A 22058-nucleotide genomic window follows, 5' to 3' on the forward strand; every position below is an offset into this window, starting at 1 on the left:
CGGTCACTGTGTGGCTGTCTGTCAGTGAGTGTGTGTGTGTCTGTCAGTGAATGTGTTTGTTTCTGAGTGATTGTGTCAGCGTGTGTCTGTCTGTCAGTGTGTGTCTGTGAGTGAGTGTCTGTCAGTGAATGTGAGTGTCTGTCAGTGAATGTGTGTCTGCGTCATTGTGTGTGTATGTCAGTGATTGTTTGTGTCAAATCAGTGTGTATGTCAGTGTATCTGAGTGTGTGTCTGTCAGTCAAATATGTGTTAGTCGTTTGACAGAAAAAGGTGTGGCATTGACAGGAAGGGGTGGGGCAAATGTAAATTAGGGGGTGCCCAAGTTCCGTCATGCCTAGGGCAGCACAGATACTAAATACATCACTGGCCACCCCCACCCATGTGTTCCCTGTTAAGGGTTAATAAGTGTGTATGGGTTTAAAGAAATATCCCCCCTGTCACATTAGAGATGTTTACCTTTTATCTAAAATAAACAAGGTGAATTGTTAGTGTAGGTTTGCATTGACGTGGCAGGTGGGCTCATACTTAGTGGCCATTGGAGTGATGCTAAAAAAACTCCACTTATTTAAATGTGCATAGGGTTTCTGGATAGTGAGCAGGTAACTTTTTTTCTTTGGTTTTTATTGTATATATTGGGGCTGATGTGTACAATAGTCATGGCTGCGGCCCAGGAGTAGTGGGAGTTTGAGCTTAGGGCTGAATTTTGCATGTTTCAAAATAAAATGACTCCTCAGGCACAAAGTAATTTGTTGCCAATGTGTCCAGTTTTCCAAGTGTGTCACTAAGGCAATTTACATTTCAGCAATAGGATAATCTTGTATTACACAACCTGACCTGAGTACATCCTGTATCTATTAAACAATCTAACATGAGTAAATCTTGTCTCATGGAAACTAACCTGCGTATATATCCTGTATTACACACCTCAGCCCAGTCAGGGAAGTTTTAGGTTTTTTTTGCGCTGTGAGCATGTATAGTATTCTCCTTAGATCAAAGTATTTGATAATACAGACATTGATACACCAATGATGTCTCTCTTCTGTTTAGGCACCATGAGTAGAATTTGGGGACTTTGTACAATTGCCTCTCTCAGCATACTTTTACTTACGCTATGTCCCACTGGTAAGTATGCATGCATGTCATTGTTTGGAACTTCTCCTTTGACATTTTGATTAGTTACCCTGAATTCAGAAAGCCATATTTGTATTCCATTACCGTGAGTCTGATTTAAGATGACGAAGCTGCTACAATCAAAATAAGCCATTGAAATTGGCATGGAGAGAGTTATGGGTACCATGCCAGATATTGGTTTTAAACTCTTGTATTTGTCATGAAAAGAACGGCATGGCTAAAAGACACTAGTACATCACGATAAGCCTTTGCATATAGGTAGTGACTGGTATATCTTGCACAACAGTTAATTGTTAAGAAAACAAATGCAGCCATAAAACAACAAAATAAATAAACATGTCAGAAAAAAAGAATGTCCTGTTGTGATCTCTTTTGATTTTAGTCGAAAATAACCCTTCAAAAATGTTCCTAATCTGATATATCTCTAGCCTAAAATGTGCAATCACCTTGTAAGTCCTAAACCATTTCTTATTAAATGAGTAAACTCCATCAACATCAGCATGACCAATTCAGCTCATTGGAGTGGTCTGGGTGCAACGTTCCTGTCCCCCTTAGTCCTGCAATGTAAATCATTGCAGTTTTATATAAACTTCACTAATTACATTGCAGGACTAAGCCTGCTGTAATGAACCCTGAAGTGGTAGCTAGGAGTATGTCTGTTTTTACTCGAACGGCTAAGAACATGAGTGATTATAGCTCGCCATTCAGGTTTCCATTCGTCGCTTTCTCCAGAGTAGGTACAGCTTTCCCAGCAGAATTTCCCAAAGTAGCGAACAGGTAACCGAACATCAGCCAAAACTTGATAAAGGGTGTAACAGGAATGAATCTTTATTGTGCCACACTGGCTTTTATGCAATTCTCCAGGACAGAGGACACCTCCTGGACCTGATGGAAAACAGGGACATAACTTATTACAGGCAATGACAATACAGGGACAAACCGTGACACCCCCATAAATGGCACATCCACTGATAGCCCTGATCTGGGTGACCAACATATGCAAAAATCGTGGGAACAAAACTATCGATCAGCGCTCTCCTAGCTGTTCGGGAAAAGGAAGCAGGCGTTTGGGAAGTCAAGTGTCCGATTTTAGTTCCAGACACTCGACAACCTAGTCCCGCTGCCTCCTTTCATGCAAACAAGATGGCCACTGTTTTCTCTTCCACGTGGCGTTTGGCTATACGAACGGCGGCCACACATAGAGAGCGCTTAATTGAAGATTTCCTTTAGTAATAATGAGCCAGAGGGGTGGTCAGTGGTTCGATAGTTTGAAAATAACCAAAATATTGTCCAAACAAAGTTGAGAAAATCCTGGTTTTCTCACACCTGCTTCTAGTGGTTGTCAATCAGACACCCAAAGGCATTTTCTTGTGGCTTGGCGACTTTTAATCACTGTGGTGCATGCGCATTTGGACCCCCTAGAGTGATGCTGGAGGAAGTGGATCGCCGACCCAGCGCCAAGGGAGATCCGTGCTGGAAACAAGTGAGAACAGAAAGGGTTTTTTAACCTTTTCAATATCAAGTATGGGGGAGTTGGAGCGCAAGGGAGAGGGGGGCAAGGATACAGATTTGTAAATCCTTGCACTGTAGAATCCCTTTAATGATTTATGTTCTGCAGCTAACAGAGGGACAGTGAGCTTCTTTCTGATCATTTCTGGGCTTTAACATAATTTAGTTTTTACCTAGGTTTGGCGTTGAACTGTTTGGAATGCCCATGGTTTAGCAATGCAGAGTGTGGGAACAAGACAACATGCCCCGCATCAAATGATGTTTGTATAAGAATTTCAACAGGTATGTAGATTCACTGGATCCAAGCAAATAAAATGTAACCTGAATAAATCCCTTGTGTGGACATGTCTGATGTTTTGTCTATATGTAACAGTCTCTGTGAATAAAGCATACCTACCACGTGTCCCTGTTTCGGGCTCAAAGTCCTCTGTCCCACTTTTCTATATTTACATGAATGGGTCTTTAAACAGCAATAAATGTGTTTAGAAATCAGTCTGTAAATAGGATACATTGTTCTTGTTCTAAATTACATTTAAGTTGCATGAATTGTTATTCATAAATCAACAAAAATTTCTTAGAACAGCCCCGCCCCCACTTATACCCCTAAAATTCACTTGCTAAGGACGGAGTCAGTTCTGTTCAACCACAATTTACCTCTTTCATATTAAGTCCACACACACTTGTTATTTATCAAAACAGGAGTTCCATCACATAAAATATTTGAAAAAAAAATTAAGAAATGTTATTTTCTTAGCTCCGCATGGCATTTTAACTGTAAATGTCATAATAATGTTACCTTTCACTGCAATAAAACACCCATATTCAGCAATGTTTCACGAGTTCAACAGTACCCCCATGTACAGGCTTTATGGGATTTTGGAAACTTACAGGGTCAAAAATGAGAATTACCACTCTCATGGCATTCCATTTGCAAAAGTATACAACCCAAGGCAGATGAGGAAACTGCTGATCCGATCCCCCAGAAGGGCTGGATTTGCAGGAGGGGGATTACCTGTGTTGCCAGGGAGTTTCTCCGAGCTGGATCGCTGTAGAGGATAAGTTAGGAGTGCCAAGGGGGACGGCCATTTAGTGGGCGTGTGTCAGGGTACCTGTGGTCTCTACCTCCGAAAGAGGTAGAGACTTAGCTGTTCCTCCATCCAGACGGTCTGATGGCTCCCTTCCCCGCGGTCTATCCGGTCATGCTAGGCCGGCCGCGAGGGAGTGACTGCCTTTTACAGCATCTAGGCAGGAAGTAGTCATCAGGACACTCCCCCGGAACAACCTGTCAGTCAATGGCTGCAGGACCAATCAGGACGCCTTGGAGGCGTGGTTACTGCTCTGAACAGGGTATTTAACAGAGCTTCTTTCATTAGCTCATTGCCCTGTCGTGGTTCTAGCTTGTTCTAGTCACTCAGTGCTTGTGTATTCTATTATCCCTTTTGGTTTTGACCCGGCTTGTTTACCTTACTCTGCTTATCTCTGTTACCCTTGATTCGGCTTGTCTCTCGCTTACCTGTCTTCTGTTACCCTCGACCTCGGCTTGTCTTTGACCATTCTATACTGTACTACTTACGTTAGTCCGGCCATTCTAAGGTCCGGTATACGTATCTGGCTACTGTTTGTACTCTGCGTGTTGGATCCCTGTCCCGATCCTGACATTACGACAGGGCCAATGGATCCTGCAAGTACAAACAGTCAGCTGGCTGCTCCTGATCCTAGGTTTGAAGCCATGGATCACAGAATGGATCAGATGGCGCTTGCGCTACAGGCTCTATTAGCTTGTGCCAATAACCCACCAGAGGAGATACGTAATACCCCTGTTTCTCCTGTCGGTTCAGGTCTAGAGGTAGCCACAGTGGGTGCTTCTTCTCACATTACCCCCCCAGTACGCTATGGTGGGGCTCCTGAGAAGTGTCGTGGTTTTTTAAACCAAATTAGTATCCACTTTGAATTGCAACCTCGCTCTTATCCTACAGATAGGGCAAAAGTAGGATTTATTATCACCCTACTCATTGAGAAAGCTCTGAGATGGGCCAACCCACTATGGGAGAACGATAATCCATTAGTTTATAACTATAACGCATTTGTAGCTGCTTTTAGAAGAACATTTGACCCTCCAGGTAGAAAGGTTAATGCAGCCAGATTACTGTTGCGCCTGAGACAGGAGAACCAAACACTGGTGGATTATGCACTAGAGTTCAGGTCTCTGGCGGCAGAAATCAAGTGGAATGAGCAGGCGTATATGGATGTATTTTTGAATGGCCTATCTGATGTAATCCTTGATGAGGTTGCTACCAGAGAACTCCCTGAGAATTTAGAGGATTTAATTTCGTTCATCTCTCGTATAGATGAACGTCTAAGAGAGAGACAGAACACTCGAGAGAGGAACCAGAGACCTTCTTTTAGGTTAGCTCCCGCTGTTCCAAGTCCTGACTCCACGATATCTTTGCTTACTGAACCTATGCAGATAGGGTATACCCGCCTCTCTGAGGAGGAAAGACAGCACAGGAGAAGAGAGGGTTTGTGTATGTATTGTGGAGCCAAGGGTCATTTACTCTCGAACTGTTCTAACCGCCCGGGAAACGCTCGCACCTAAGTCTCTCTAGAGGACAGGCCTTGGGTGTTTCTATTTTGTCCTCTACTCCTGATTATAAAGATCACAGGCTTCTGCTACCAGTTTCCTTAACTTGGGGGAGGGAAGTAGTAAGGGCTATGGCATTGATAGATTCCGGTGCTGCTGAGAATTTTATCGACCAAGCCTTTGCTAGTAAGAACAATTTCCCATCCCAGCTAAGGGAGACACCTTTGGCCGTTGAGGCCATAGATGGTAGACCACTACTAGACCCTGTTATCTTTCGTGAGACCGTACCCATTAATTTAAATGTGGGTATCCTACACGTGGAGAATTTATCTCTTCTGCTCATTTCGTCTCCTTCCGTTCCCATAGTTCTGGGGTACCCATGGTTGAAAAAACATAACCCTATTATCGATTGGGAGTTAGGAGAGATACTCTCGTGGGGCCAGGGCTGCCAGGATCGGTGTTTGTGCAAGGTTTCTCCATTAGCTAATATTAACATACCGGAGAATCCTACTCAGTCCACAGAAAGACAAATACCAGACCTTTACCTAGACTTAAGGGCAGTGTTTGACAAGAAGAATGCCGATTCTTTGCCTCCACACAGGTCATTTGACTGTAAGATTAAGCTTCTACCCGGCACTATGCCTCCGAGGGGCCATGTATATCCTTTGTCTGTTCAGGAAAACTCGGTTCTAGAGGAGTATATTCGGGAGAATTTAGAAAAGGGATTCATCAGGAGGTCTTCTTCTCCGGCCGGGGCTGGGTTCTTTTTCATTAAGAAGAAGGATGGCACGCTGAGACCTTGTATCGATTACCGAGGCTTGAATAAAATAACTGTCAGAAATGCCTATCCTATCCCACTGATTACCGAGTTATTTGATCGTCTTAAGGGCTCCAAAATCTTCACCAAGTTAGATCTCAGAGGGGCTTACAATTTGGTGAGAATCCAGCAAGGTCACGAGTGGATGACGGCATTCAATACCCGGTATGGCCATTACGAATACACTGTTATGCCATTTGGACTATGCAATGCTCCTGCAGTATTTCAAGATTTGATTAATGAGGTACTTAGGGAGTTTCAGCATGATTGTGTTATTGTTTACCTGGACGACATACTAATACACTCTAAGGAGATTGAGACTCACCATAGACAGGTCAGAAAGGTATTACACAAGCTGCTGCAACATGGTCTATATTGCAAATTGGAGAAGTGCAGTTTTGATCAGTCTCAGGTAGACTTTCTTGGATACGTGATTTCTGGGGAGGGTTTTAAAATGGATCCTGTAAAACTTCAATCTATTTTAGACTGGCCCTTGCCCAAAGGACTCAAGGCTATCCAAAGGTTTATTGGTTTTTCCAACTACTATAGGCGCTTCATTAAAGGATACTCCTCTATCATTGCGCCTATTACCAATATGACCAAACAAGGGGCTGATACTAAGTTCTGGTCTAAGGAAGCTCTGGGTGCTTTCAAGACTCTCAAGGAACTTTTTGCCTCGGCTCCCATTCTAGTCCATCCTGATACGACTCTGCCTCTCTTGCTCGAGGTCGATGCCTCTGAGACAGCAGTTGGGGCTGTTCTGTCTCAAAGGTTAGGGGTGGATAAACCGTTACACCCTTGTGGTTTCTTCTCTAAGAAATTTTCTGGGCCTGAGAGCAGATATGACATCGGGGAAAGGGAACTGTTAGCAGTCATTAAAGCCTTAAAGGAGTGGAGACATTTGTTGGAGGGGACCCTACACCCTATTACGATTTTGACGGACCACAAAAACTTGTCCTATATTGGGGAGGCTAAGCGCTTATCCTCTAGAGAAGCTCGTTGGTCCTTATTCCTGACTCACTTCAATTATGTACTGACTTACAGACCTGGTTCTAAAAACTCTAAAGCCGATGCATTATCTCACCAATATGAACCTTCTACTGTACCTGAACCAGTTCTTTCTTCTATAGTTCCGAAATGCAATATCATTGCTAATACGAATCGCAGGATTCATTCTCCATTACTGGCCGAGATCATTAAGTTGCAACATCTAGCACCTAAACAGACTCCTGCGGGCCGTCATTTCGTTCCTCCTGCTCTTCAACTGGAACTTTTACAGTGTTTACATAATAGCAAGATGGCGGGACATCCTGGTATTCGCAAAACTTACGCGTTGATCTCTAAGGACTTCTGGTGGCCTGCTTTACGGAGGGATATTGAGGAGTTCATCGCTGCATGTGAAGTTTGTACTAAAACCAAACAACCCCATACGCTTCCATGTGGATTCCTGCAACCCTTGGAGGTTCCAGAAAAACCATGGTCCTGTTTGGCCATGGACTTTATTGTCGATCTACCCATCTCTAAAAGACAGACTGTTATCCTCACCGTGGTTGACAGGTTTACTAAGATGGCACACTTCATTCCCCTGCCTAAACTCCCGTCTTCTCCCGAATTGGCAGAGATATTCGCTAAGGAGATTTTTCGCCTACATGGGATACCCTCTCAAATTGTATCGGACAGAGGCTCCCAATTTGTTTCCCGCTTTTGGAGGTCCTTCTGCTCTCAACTTGGTATTAAATTCAACTTTTCTTCTGCCTATCATCCTCAGTCTAACGGAGCTGCTGAACGTACCAACCAGAAAATTGAACAATATTTACGATGCTTTGTTTCTGAACACCAGGATGATTGGGTCGGTTTGATTCCTTGGGCGGAGTTTGCACACAACAATCTCGTTTGCGATTCTACTCATTCAAGCCCCTTCTTCATGAATTATGGTTTTCATCCGTCTATTCTTCCTTCGGATTCCCCTTCCCAGGGGGTGCCGTCGGTTGATGTTCATGTTGCCAATTTGAGGAAGTTGTGGGATCAAACTCGACAAATCCTTGTGCACAACTCTATGTTGGTCAAGAAACACGCTGATAAACGTAGAAGGGCGGCTCCGGTCTTTGTTCCAGGTGATAGGGTATGGCTGAGCACGAGGAACATCCGTTTAAAAGTGCCCTCCATGAAGTTCGCTCCTCGTTATATTGGACCCTACAGGGTGCTGACCCGTATCAATCCAGTTGCGTATCGTTTAGCTCTTCCTAATACCTTACGCATCCCGAACTCGTTTCACGTTTCATTGCTGAAACCACTCATATGTAACAGATTTTCCTCCACAATAGCCCCTCCTCGCCCCGTTCAGGTGGAGGGTCAGGAGGAGTATGAGGTTAACTCTATTATTGATTCTCGAATCTCCCGGGGGAGAGTACAATATCTGGTTGATTGGAAGGGATATGGTCCTGAGGAGAGGAGTTGGGTACCTCAGGAGGATGTTCATGCTCCCCGTCTCCGCAGGGCGTATCACTCTCGCTTCCCATCTCGTCCCGGTTCATTCCGCCCGGTGGGCGTATCTGAGAGGGGGGGTACTGTCAGGGTACCTGTGGTCTCTACCTCCGAAAGAGGTAGAGACTTAGCTGTTCCTCCATCCAGACGGTCTGATGGCTCCCTTCCCCGCGGTCTATCCGGTCATGCTAGGCCGGCCGCGAGGGAGTGACTGCCTTTTACAGCATCTAGGCAGGAAGTAGTCATCAGGACACTCCCCCGGAACAACCTGTCAGTCAATGGCTGCAGGACCAATCAGGACGCCTTGGAGGCGTGGTTACTGCTCTGAACAGGGTATTTAACAGAGCTTCTTTCATTAGCTCATTGCCCTGTCGTGGTTCTAGCTTGTTCTAGTCACTCAGTGCTTGTGTATTCTATTATCCCTTTTGGTTTTGACCCGGCTTGTTTACCTTACTCTGCTTATCTCTGTTACCCTTGATTCGGCTTGTCTCTCGCTTACCTGTCTTCTGTTACCCTCGACCTCGGCTTGTCTTTGACCATTCTATACTGTACTACTTACGTTAGTCCGGCCATTCTAAGGTCCGGTATACGTATCTGGCTACTGTTTGTACTCTGCGTGTTGGATCCCTGTCCCGATCCTGACAGCGTGCTATGGCTCCCTGCGACATTAAAGCCCATTTTTTTCCGGATGGCCTAGCACGCCCACCGCACTTAAGGGGTTAAAGTGTCCATCTTTGTCCATTTGAAATGTTGGCTGTATTAATAAATATATCTATCTGTATCGCTATATAAACATGACTGTCCATGGTATTTCTGAATAGGTCTCTCTCTCTCTCTCTCTATTATATTATCCTTTACTATCTGTATCTTTCTCTCTATTTTCTTATGGTAATTATTTTCATTTGGTTTTTTTAGCTAGTGGGTCCTATTACAACTGCTGGGATTTTACCAAATGTGACTCACAAGGTTTAGCGGAATATTTTAAGCTGACCCGCTTCAATTACACTTGCTGCTCTAGTAACCTGTGTAACAGTGGTAGAACCAGCCTTCCGGTCATCTCTGTGGTCCTCAGTCTAGTTGCAGTAGTTTTCATGATCTGTCGCTGATGATGCTCCTAGTGTCTCTTCCTGTTCAAGAACAACCTGCAGTTCATAAACTAATTGGCAGGGGCGGGCTGGGCCGGGGGGCAGGGAGGCAATTGCCCCCCAGGCCGCCCGAAATTCTTTTAGGACCGGCCGCGGTGGGCCGGCCCTTTAAATGCTGCAGCCGCCTGAGCAGAGCGCTCAGACGGCTGCAGCAGCTTCTCCCCTCCCTCCCCTCCCTTGTAGCGTGGCCGGAGCTGGTCTCCGGTCCGCGGTCCCGGCCGGAGTGATGGGAAGGTGCACACTGAGTGCACCTGTCAGTCCGGCCGGGTACAGGAAACAGAAACTCCTGTTCCGCGCTGAGTTTCTGTTTCCTGTAACCGGCCGGACTGACAGGAAGTGCACACTGAGCGTGCACCTTCCCATCACTCCGGCCGGGACCACGGACCGGAAAGCAGCTCGGCCACGCTACAGGGGAGGGGGTAAGAAGAGGGGAGGTAGGGGGTGAATAAGAAGAGGGGAGAGGGTGGGGGAAATAAGAAGAGGGGACTGGGTGGGGGGGAATAAGAAGAGGGGAGAGGGTGGGGGAATAAGAAGAGGGGAGAGGGTGGGGGAATAAGAAGAGGGGACTGGGTGGGGGGAATAAGAAGAGGGGAGAGGGTGGGGGAATAAGAAGAGGGGAGAGGGTGGGGGAATAAGAAGAGGGGAGAGGGTGGGGGGATAAGAAGAGGGGAGAGGATAAGAAGAGGGGGGATAAGAAGAGGGGGGTTAAGAAGAGGGGAGAGGGAGGGATAAGAAGGGGGGGGAATAAGAAGGGGGGGGGGAATAAGAAGAGGGGAGGGGGGTAAGAAGAGGGGAGAGGAGGGGAATAAGAAGAGGGGAGAGGGGGGGGAATAAGAAGAGGGGAGGAATAAGAAGAGGGGAGGGGAGGGGGAGAGTAAGAAGAGGGGAGGGGAGGGGGGAGAGTAAGAAGAGGGGAGGGGAGGGGAGGGGGGAGAGTAAGAAGAGGGGGAGAGTGAGGGCTGAGTAAGAGGGGAGGGGGGAGTAAGAGGAGGGGAGGGGAGGGGGAGTAAGAGGGGAGGGGGGAGTAAGAGGAGGGGAGGGGGAGTAAGAGGGGAGGGGGGAGTAAGAGGAGGGGAGGGGGAGTAAGAGGGGAGGGGGGAGTAAGAGGAGGGGAGGGGGAGAGTAAGAAGAGGGAGGGGGGAGTAAGGAGAGGGAAGTAAGGAGAGGGAGGGGGGAGTAAGAAGAGGGGAGGGGGGAGTAAGAAGAGGGGAGGGGGAGAGTAAGAGGGGAGGGGGAGAGTAAGAGGGGAGGGGGAGAGTAAGAGGGGAGGGGGTAAGAAGAGAGGGAGGGGGGAGTAAGAGGGGAGGGGTTAAGAAGAGAGGGAGGGGGGAGTAAGAAGAAGAGAGGGAGGGGGAGTAGGGAGAGGGGGAGTAAGGAGAGGGGGCAGTAAGAAGGAGGGGAGATAAGAAAAAGGGGGGAAGAAGAGGGGGAGGGGAAATAAGAAGAGGGGGAGGGGGAGTAAGAAGGAGGGGAGATACGAAAAAGAAGGGGGGGGAGTAAGAAGAGGGGGAGTAAGAAGGAGGGGAGATACGAAAAAGAAGGGGGGGAGTAAGAAGAGGGGGAGTTAGAAGGAGGGGAGATAAGAAAAAGAGGGGGGTAAGAAGAAGGGGAAGTAAGAAGAAGAGGGGGAGGGGGAGTAAGAAGAAGAGAGGGGGAGTAAGAAGAGAGGGAGGGGGAGTAGGGAGAGGGGGAGGGGGAGTAAGAAGGAGGGGAGATAAGAAAAAGGGGGGAAGAAGAGGGGGAGGGGGAATAAGAAGAGGGGGAGGGGGAATAAGAAGAGGGGGAGGGGGGAGTAAGAAGGAGGGGAGATAAGAAAAAGAAGGGGGGAGTAAGAAGGAGGGGAGATAAGAAAAAGAGGGGGGTAAGAAGAAGAAGGGGAAGTAAGAAGAAGAGGGGGAGGGGGAGTAAGAAGAAGAGGGGGAAGGGGAGTAAGAAGAGGGGGGAGTAAGAAGGAGGGGAGATAAGAAAAAGAGGGGGGAAGGGGAGGGGGAGTAAGAAGAGAGAGAGGGGGAATAAGAAGGAGGGGAGATAAGAAAAAGAGGGGGGAAGGGGGGGAGTAAGAAGGAGGGGAGATAAGAAGAAGAAGAAGGGGGAGTAAGAAGAAGAGGGGGGTAAGAAGAAGGGGGAGTAAGAAGAAGGGGGAGTAAGAAGAAGAAGAAGGGGGTAAGAAGAAGAAGAAGAAGGGGGAGTAAGAAGAAGTAGGAGGGTTAAGAAGCTCGAAGGGACAGCTCTATAGGACAGGGGGCAAGACAGGGAGCTCTTTCACACTATGCGCACACACACACACACAATGCATCCCTATACATACACAGAAACACACAATGCATCCCTATGCATACACAGAAACACAACATGCTTCCCTTACACACAGAGAAACACACAATGCATCCATTACACACACACACACACACACACACACACAATGCAACCCCCACACAAAGACAATGCATCCTTTGCACACATACACAGAAACAGACAATGCAAATACACACACACTGCTTTTCTTACATACACACAATGCATCTCTTACACTCAATGCACACACATACAGACACACACCTTGCATCCCTTATGCATACAAACACAGATTCACACAATGCATCCCTTACACACAACCAGAAACACATAATACATCCCTTATACACAAATACACACTGCTTCCACTACACACAAACAAACTGCATCACCTGCACAAACTGGTATCCCTATAAACTACATACCATAAGCACACATATTAGATCCTCTACAATAACTCATAACACATCCCCTACACACTCCACTCCCTGTGAGCGAACTCATGGGTGGGTGGAACATATAAGTGGACTTATGAGTGGGCCTTATGGGCATACTCACCGTCAGGCCCTGGGGCCCAGACCTTGAGCTGTGTAAGAGGCCCCCAAAAAATGGAGCTGCTTCTAATTCTCCCAGAACATTGAATTTTGTGACCACAGTTGCAAACAGCCTCCGGAGATCCTGTTCTACACCGGACCAGTGGAGCCAAACTGCAGCTCATCATCATCCTCATCTAATTGTAAGTAGGCAATCTAGTATATTATTAGTGACACTAATCTGTAATTTACCTCACATTAAAGGGACACTATAGCTTAATGAAGTGGTTGTGGTGTCTATAGCTGGTCCCTGCAGGCTTTTTAATGTAAACACACACTGTGTGCAGCACTGGCGTTAGTTCATATGGCAGATCATATGGGTGGGGCATTGTGATGTCACATGGGGGGGCGGCAAATTTATATTTTGTCTAGGGCGTCAAAAATCCTTGCACCGGCTCTGATCCTGGGCAGGTGCACCAGTCTACTGGTGACCCACAGGAGGGGAGTTCACTGATTGCACTGCACTCTCCTCCTGCCCAGACCCGTCTTGACCGCAGTGCAAGTGCCCTCTGCCCTCTGCCCCTAATTTACAGTGGCTCACACTCACAACAAGCAGTGCCTGGAGCCCTTTTCAGAGACGGAAACAAAGAGGTTCTGCGGCAGCTGGCCGTCCTGCAAGCATTAAATTAAACAGCTTTTCCCCATGCAGCCACAGGTGGCCTTGTGCTGGGAGACTGTGATTACTCTTCACTTCCTCCCAGCCTACAGAGCAGCGCATGGGGGAGAGAGAGGAGGAGGCATGATTTAATCTTACAATAAATCCTCTAAGCAAACCTTTATAAATTTGGGGGGATCAGCTCTGTTTCCACAGTTTATTGGTGTCTGATGTCTGTATTAATATTGAGGGATGTCTAAGTAGTAACGTCAGTGTGTGTCAGCAGGGCCAGCCGTTGGGGTGGGCAAATTGGTGCGGTCACGCAGGGTGCCATGACAACAGAGGCACCCGGCAGCCAACACAGCTCACAAGTTGGGTACACCAGCATATTTAATTTAAACGATTCGCTGGTGGTCCACTGGTGCGCACCAGCAGTAGGTGCAGTCAGATCATATACTCTCCCTCGTGGTTCCAGCGCTCAGTTAGTGAGTCAGAGCACAGGCTCAGAGATTCTCAGCCTGTGCTCTGACAACATTGAAAGTCAGAGCCGTGAACGAGCGGGTATGGCAAAGAGCTACTGATTAGCATAACATCAATATCCATTATAAAGCCAGAAAAAGGTGGGCATGGATGGTGAACTGATTTGGTGGTGCAATGGGCCACTTGACTGGTTTTGCCCCCCAGGCCTAAGGCTGCCAGCCCTCCCCTGCTAATTGGCATCTCCTATTCCCGCTGGGATATCATGAACCGGGATCTTCAGCAAAATGAAATATAAATACCTTTAAATGTGAATAAAATATTTTCCACCGCATAATTAGGCTTTTGGATGTATTGTAAATCTCCCCCTATGACACTGATATCTCATCTTGTTGGCTTTCCCTCTGAAATAATATAATTTTATTTTGTGTTGAATAAAATGACATTGATACTGCATATCTGTGGTTAGAATCTTACTGGTCTGACTTGAAAAAGCCCTTTGTTTGGCGAAACGCGTTGTGTTCTTTTAATGTATATTTGGCTTTCACAGACTATTTTTTTATGCTTTTATATTATTTTTTTAAACTATTTATTGATACTGGCACATCAACACTTCTGAAGAATCTATTCCACTCCACACTTCACCCCTGGCAAGGATTATCTTCTGGATAACTTATGCTACATTATATCCCATTTATATATATATATATATTACTGTTCTATCAAATGTGAGTAAACAACCATTTATTTTTAGTTATTTAGTTACTCCAGTGCAGTGGCGTAGCTAGGGCTTTTGCCGCCCGGGGCTGCCCCTGAGTTTGCCGCCCCTTTCTCGACCCATGTCATGTCCGGTGCAGTTGTGGACGTCCGTGGCTGCACCAGACATACCTCTTTTAAGTACTCAACGCCTTATAGTACAACACAGTTTAAAACCTTTTCAAGCTTTTTTAAAGATATACACTCAATGAATAAATGCATGTAATTCATTAGGGGCATATCTACTAAACAGTGAATTCATGGGGGGGTGGGTTTGCCCATTTGGTCAGAGTGTTCCTTGAAATAATTATTGTTACTGAAGCGCTTCAGTATATTTAAAGGGACACTATAGTCACCTAAATTACTTTAGCTAAATAAAGCAGTTTTAGTGTATAGATCATTCCCCTGCAATCTCACTGCTCAATTCACTGTCATTTAGGAGTTAAATCACTTTGTTTCTGTTTATGCAGCCCTAGCCACACCTCCCCTTGCTATGATTGACAGAGCCTGCATGAAAAAAAAAACTGGTTTCACTTTCAAACAGATGTAATTTACCTTAAATAATTGTATCCCAATCTCTAAATTGAACTTTAATCACATACATCTTGCATGGTCTAGCAAGCTATTAACATAGCAGGGGGTAAGAAAATCGCAATTAAACAGAACTTGCAATAAAGAAAGCCTAAATAGGGCTCTCTTTACAGGAAGTGTTTATGGAAGGCTGTGCAAGTCACATGCAGGGAGGTGTGACTAGGGTTCATAAACAAAGGGATTTAACTCCTAAATGGCAGAGGATTGAGCAGTGAGGCTGCAGGGGCATGTTCTATACACCAAAATTGCTTCATTAAGCTAAAGTTGTTCAGGTGACTATTGTGTCCCTTTAACTTTTTATTAGTGTGAAAATAAACACTTCAGAGTGAAATGCAGTTTATTGAATTACATTTTTGTTATACATTTTAAAAAAATATATACTTTTATTTTTTGGGAAAGAGGGTGTGTGTTGAGTGCAGGGGAAAGGGACTGTCAGGGTGCTAGGAAGGCAGGGGGAGAGGAGATATGTGTAAGGGAGGGAGGGGGGATCTGTACAAGGGAGTTAGGGGGATTGTCAGGGTGCAGGGACAGAGGGGATCTGTGCAGGGGAGGGGGAGGGAAACTGAGAAGAGATCTGTGCAGGGGAGGGAGGGTAAGAGGGGATCTGTGCAGGGGAAGAGGGATCTGTGCAGGGAAGAGAGGAGATCTGTGCAGAGGAGGGACGGGGAGAGGGGGGCTGTATGGAAGGAAGGGGGAAAGGGGGTCTGTGCAGGGGAGGGGGACTGTCGGTGAGGCAGGGCAGAGGGGATCTGTGCAGGGGAGGGAGGCGGAATGTTAGGGAGACAGGGGGATCTGTGCAGGGGAGTCGGGGGGAGAAGGGATATGTGCAGGGAAGGGGACTGTGCAGAGAGAGAGGGTACCTGTGAGGGGAGGCAGAGAAGGGATTTGTGCAGGGAGAGGGCCGCTGTCAAGGAGGCAGGGGGATCTGTTCAGGGAAGGGAGGAGGAGACGGGATGAGTGCAAGGGAAGCAAGGGAAAAGGGGATCTGATCAGGGAGGAGGGCTGTCAGGGGAGTGAGGTGGGAGGGGGGAGGGGATGTGTGCAGGTGAGGGAAGGGGAGAGAGGATGTGTGCAAGGGAGGGAGGGGATCTGTGCAGGGAGGGGAGCTGTCAAGGAGGCAGGGGATCTGTGCATGGGAGGGAGGGGGAGAGGGGATTTGTGCAGGGGAGGGAGGGGATCTGTGCAGGGAGGGAGGGGGAGAGGGAATCTGTGCAGGGAGTGGGGCTGTCAGGGTGGCAGGGGGAGAGAGGGGCTGTGCAGTGAGGAGGGGTTGGGAAGAGCTTACCTGGTGTTTCTGCCAGGCTGCTCTTTCTCTTCACTCTGCAGGACAGGAGAGCACAGGAGGTGACCTCACTTCCCATCCTCCTGCCCCACCTCTTCCACTCTCTCTCTGCACCGCACGGAGGAGACCTGGCAAGCAGAACAGGATAGTTGCCAGGTCTCCCTCAGTAGGTGGGTGCAGGATCCTTGGTGCCCCCACTAAGTGCCGCCCAGGGTGGACCTCCCCACCTTACTACGCCACTGCTCCAATGGCCATGAGAGGGAATGCCCACCACGTCAAGGCAAACCTCTTAGGTGGGTCCTACACTGACTATTCACCTTGCGCCCTTGAGCTTCTGGCAAAGATATCTCTAATGACACAGAGAGGGGTATTATTCAAAACCCCTACATGCTTATTAAACTTTAATAAGGAACACATGGGATGGGCGGCAGCATTGTAACATAGCTGTGTGATACAAAAGTGAATACAAATACACAAAAAAAGTCCTGCACTCAAACTCCCACTACTCTTGTTTTTTTGTATTTGTATTCACTTTTGTATCACACAGCAGAAAGTTGGTTAACTTAATTTTTAAAGGATCATTATAGTGTCAGGAAAACAAACCAGTTTTCCTGACACTATATATTCCTTAGGTCCCCCCCCCCACCCTCAGGGTCCCCCTCCCGCTGATCTGAAGAGGTTTGGTGTACTGTGTTCGCCTAAAATGTTATTCTTGTTTTGTTCGAATACCGAACAAAACCACAAACTACCAGACCACCCGTATGCTGCTTGTTAACCTCCATCAACCCTGTCAACACCTCATTAACACTTGTAAACAGCAGCGTTCTAAACGGTCGGCTGAGTGGTCGTCATTCGAAGATGGCGGTCATCTTGTGCCGCGAATGCAGGCAGCAGTGTTTGTCGAGTGCATGGAACTAAAATCAGACACTCGCCTGCCCGAACACCACTGAACTTCCATTCCCGCCTTCGTTCGTTTATATTCATCTGTAAGCAACACTGTTCGGTGGGAGCATACTCCCGAATGAGATGCACAAAATCAGCATACGAACTAAGATCTACATTCGGTGTTTTGTGTGTTTTTATACCCCCGAAAGAGACCGACCGCTAACCCCCGATTCCATGGAACTATTTTGGCCAGGAGCCTTGTGTGCGGTCTGTCAGAGCTTTACCCCGGTGGCATTTCGGCTGCGTTTGTGGAATCTGATTGCTTTTTGGATATGTTGGCCGCTCAGATCCAGGCTATCCGGGGATATAAGACTTGATTGTGTTATGTGTATTTTGGGGTGTATAAAAATTGTACGTTCTGTACCTGAGAGAATTTAATTTAGATGTTTACTTTCAAATAGTTCTCTCAGGTACAGAGGAAATATGAGGGGGATTTCCCTGTAATGATGAGTCAGAAACCCCTTGCAGGGGCTGTTGCATAAAAGGCCGTTTGTGGCCTCCAATAAACCAGTTCACCCCCAGCATTCAGTCTCGATTAATGTCTGTGGGGGAAAGCTATACTTGCTATATCACTACTATATCTGCTTTGGATTATCGCTATGGGGAAAGCCTACTTGTAATTGCTATTGAGACCAGAGTTGCTACAGCGTAATTCGTTACTAGGGGAAAAGGACATCTCTGGCGGCAAAACCCGTGTTCCTAGCCAGGTGGCTGCCACATCAGCCAATCACAATGCTTTTCCATAGGATCATCAACAGCTTCTTCTCATCCTCCGCAATATCGGTCTACAAGATATTGCTCTCTCCTGGTGCTCCTCCTACCTCTCCCAGCGCTCTTTCAGTGTTTCTTTCTCTGGCTCCGCTTCTTCTCCCCAACTCCTCTCTGTTGGTGTCCCCCAAGGTTCAGTCCTTGGTCCCCTACTGTTCTCCATCTATACTGCCTCCATTGGTAAACTCATTAGCTCCTTTGGCTTCCAATATCATTTCCATGCAGATGACACGCAAATCTACCTGTCCTCTCCTGATCTCTCCCCGTCCCTCTTGACTAGTGTCTCTGACTGCCTCTCTGCTGTTTCTAACTAGATGGCTGCCCACTTCCTTAAACTAAACTTGACCAAAACTGAAATTCTGGTCTTTCCTCCCTCAAGTGTTGTTACTCCTGTGTCTGTCTACCTCCAAGTCAACGGTGCTACCATCAGCTCCACCACGCAGGCTCGCTGCCTAGGTGTTCTCTTTGACTCCGACCTCTCCTTCAAGCCTCATGTTCAATCTATCGCCAAATCCTGTCATTTCCATCTCAAAAACATTGTGCGCATCCGCCCCTACTTAACGCCAGATGCGACTAAGCGGTTGGTCCGTTCAACTGTCCTTTCTCGCCTTGACTACTGTAATCCGCTTCTCAGTAGGCATGTGCATGGGGAAAATTTTTGGTTCGGTTCGGCAATTCGTCACTTCAACACTTCGGAATTTCGGAACTTCAGCACTTCGGCACTTTGGAAATTCGGCAACTTTGGCACTTCAGCACTTCGGAACTTCAGCACTTCGACACTTCGGGACTTCGGCACTTCTATTGCAGCCGCTTAGTAGATAACTCCCTCATTCCCACGGTATTAGGGAGTTATCTACCAAAAGGCTGAAAGACCTAAATTGGTCTCTCAGCCAAATTTACTAATACTAAGTAAAAATGACTTAGTATTAGTACATTTTGCCCCTACTCGCTATACCGCGAGTAGGGGCATGTCTAGTAAACAGTGAGCAGCCAGTGAGCAGCCTGTGGGTCCCCAAACCCCTAGTCACCCCCCCCCCAAAAAAATCATCCCCCTACCTACCCCCCTCACCTTAAAAATAATGAGAATTGGTTACTTAATCCACCAATCAGATACTTAGGAGTCAAATTACACAGCGTGGGAAAATTCCAAAGAACTTTCCCACGCTGTGTAAAATGACACAGAGCACTCCGATTGGTGGATTTCAAACCAACCAGAGTGATGTGACAGGTAAATGTAGAGACTTACCTGTTAGTCACTTCATTTACCTGTCAGAGCACTCTGATTGGATGGCTTAAACCCACCAGAGTGCTCTGAGCCTAATTGCAGGGCGGGGCAAGGCTTTATAAGCCTTCCCCCACCCTGCAGAGCTCAGTCTGCGTGGAGCCCTCCATGGGTGAAGAAGGATTATTTTTTTTTGCGCTCAGGTTTTTTTTGTTTTTTTTTTATTGCGTTGGTTATTATGTTTTTTTCTTTGACCTTTTTTGGGGCTGAAAAAAGAAGATTTTAGAAGAAAGAAAACATTGAATGGTTGTTTTTCGTTGTTTAAAACGTCCGTTTGGGATTCGAATCCCGCCGCTTGCCACCAGTTCGAAGGAAACCAAGTGTATTTAAACCTCAATTGGTAGTTTCCTCCAGGACCACCAGAGCCTAGTGAACATAGCCCTCCGTTCTGTAGTAATGGTAGACGAATCCCCGTGTAATTTCAATAGTGTCCCTGTATAATTCCCTCAGTAAGACACACAAACTCCCAAACAGCATACGTAGACAGAAGAAGGGTACAACGATGAACTGAAGATTTATTGACAAGTTGTAAGGAAACCAAGTGTATTTAAACCTCAATTGGTAGTTTCCTCCCGAACCACCAGAGCCTAGTGAACATAGCCCTCCGTTCTGTAGTTATGGTAGACGAATCCCCATGTAGTTTCAATAGTGTAAACAAAAAACAACAGATACAGGGTGCGCTGGATAAAATAAACGAAAACGATAACACGAAAAGGAAAGTCTCTATAGGTACAGTGTAGACCTTGAGTAACTGTTCTTCTGTTCTCGCTTTGGAATCGCAGTGGTTGGATATGAAACACAAAAGCAGAGAAGGGGGGGACCAATAGTGCAAAACCGTATGGTAGAGAGAATCACGAACAACACAGACGTAGAAAAATGCCAACTTACAATTTTTAGAGCTAAGCCCAGCTCTAGGTAAAACAGCTTACAATGGTATTTGATACTCTCCACATGTAGGATATAACTGGGCAATTGGAGTCTCCACACGATTCTTTAAAACTTCTGAGACAGACGTCAGCATATAAAATATATAAAAGGAAAAACCCAATGGTGCAATAACTTTGGTAGTACTGCAACAACAGACAACACAGAGGTCCTAAGAGTGCCAACTTACAATCTAGAGAGCTATAACCAGCTCTAAGTAAAACAGCATACAGTGGTATTTAAACTCCCCACGTGTAGGATATTCCTCTAGTGATGCTTGTAGTGCCGGTCTTATGAAAAATAAAATCACAAGAGAGGGCCCATAGTGTTTTCCATATGTAAAAATGACAAAGTGATAAAAAGAAACATACTTACAGTGTTCAGAGCAGCCACACTGCTCTATGAACCAAGCGTAGGTGGAATAATCCCCACCAGGGATTCCTTTTGCAGTACTGGATCTTGTTAAAAATGATGATAAAAAAATCAGCCAGGATAAAACAGCAGCATATAAAGTAAATGAACTAACCCAAAGTAAAAGGTAGTAACAAAATACTTTAATATAAAACAGAGTAAAAATACACAACGCGTTTCGCCAAACAGTAGGCTTTTTCAAGTGTAAAATACCACTGTATGCTGTTTTACTTAGAGCTGGTTATAGCTCTCTAGATTGTAAGTTGGCACTCTTAGGACCTCTGTGTTATTGCACCATTGGGTTTTTCCTTTTATATATTTTATATGCTGACGTCTGTCTCAGAAGTTTTAAAGAATCGTGTGGAGACTCCAATTGCCCAGTTATATCCTACATGTGGGGAGTATCAAATACCACTGTAAGCTGTTTTACCTAGAGCTGGGCTTAGCTCTAAAAATTGTAAGTTGGCATTTCTCTACGTCTGTGTTGTTCGTGATCCTCTCTACCATACGGTTTTGCACTATTGGTCCCCCCCTTCTCTGCTTTTGTGTTTCATATCCAACCACTGCGATTCCAAAGCGAGAACAGAAGAACAGTTACTCAAGGTCTACACTGTACCTATAGAGACTTTCCTTTTCGTGTTATCGTTTTCGTTTATTTTATCCAGCGCACCCTGTATCTGTTGTTTTCTGTTTTCTCCATTTTCTGAAGGGTTTGAGGGTAGCCCTTCCTCTCAGGTGTGCAGCATTTTTCCCCCTTGTGATCAGTACTGTAGCGCTGTTCCCTTCCCACCTTTTCTCACTACAGTTTCAATAGTGTCCCTGGATAATTCCCTCAGTAAGACACACGAACTCCCAAACAGCATACGTATCTCCGCTGGTATATCAGGAAAAAAATCCCCCAGTAACCAGACGAAGCACAGTACAGGGAGTCAACTGACAATTTAAAAAAATAAATAAAAAAAAGCTCAAGGAGTCAACTGCCAACATGAAACAAGGGAATACAAACTGTCACCCCAACGCCAAACAGGGGAATTCCTTCACACCGTTATTGTCTTTTCCTGGCTATTATACATGGCAGAATCACATATGGGTAAGCTCCTCCTCCCAGCTGTCAGAACAGGAATAATTAAACAATTAATCCAATAAAAGCCCTCTAGACCCCTCATTCTTGTTAAATAGCCCCAGTTGAAGAATCCAGAAGGGAGGGAGTGTGATGCTGCCATGTATAATAGCCAGGTAAAGAAAATTTACGTTAAGTATGGAAACAATTTTCTATTTTCCTGACCATACATGGCAGCATCACATTTGGGTATTACCCAAGCTCCGAAGAAGGGTGGGGTCTTAACAAATGGTAGTGAATACAGTAAGAGTTATTGATGCTGAAAAATTCAAAATATTTATTTGTCATTTTCTGCAACCGAAGCAAGAACAACCTGATGGCCTTGGGAAGTGTAAGTCTTTGGCCTTGGTTG

General features: G+C 46.2%; 2 protein-coding genes across 2 annotated transcripts in view; both read left to right on the forward strand.

Annotated features, from left to right (window-relative positions):
* LOC134579425 (golgin subfamily B member 1-like) overlaps positions 1-22058 on the forward strand; it is a 146027-nt gene that overhangs the window by 17915 nt on the left and 106054 nt on the right. The gene's annotated exons all lie outside the window — the stretch shown is intronic.
* On the forward strand, positions 1012-9682 carry LOC134578701 (CD59 glycoprotein-like). The gene is made up of 3 exons (XM_063437693.1): positions 1012-1122; positions 2818-2922; positions 9438-9682. Exons 1-3 carry the CDS (start codon positions 1026-1028, stop codon positions 9626-9628), a joined length of 393 nt encoding a protein of 130 aa, XP_063293763.1. The 5' UTR covers positions 1012-1025; the 3' UTR covers positions 9629-9682.

This window comes from Pelobates fuscus, chromosome 12 (genome assembly GCF_036172605.1).
Source record: "Pelobates fuscus isolate aPelFus1 chromosome 12, aPelFus1.pri, whole genome shotgun sequence".
NCBI classification, from domain to species: Eukaryota; Metazoa; Chordata; class Amphibia; order Anura; family Pelobatidae; genus Pelobates; species Pelobates fuscus.

Excerpts from the sequence above, each read along its gene's own strand:
- LOC134578701 (XM_063437693.1), top strand. The coding sequence starts at position 1,026 with ATGATGTCTCTCTTCTGTTTAGGCACCATGAGTAGAATTTGGGGACTT. Across the intron at positions 1,123-2,817 it reads ACTTACGCTATGTCCCACTG|GTTTGGCGTTGAACTGTTTG; the intron begins GTAAGTATGCAT and ends GTTTTTACCTAG. Across the intron at positions 2,923-9,437 it reads TTGTATAAGAATTTCAACAG|CTAGTGGGTCCTATTACAAC; the intron begins GTATGTAGATTC and ends TGGTTTTTTTAG.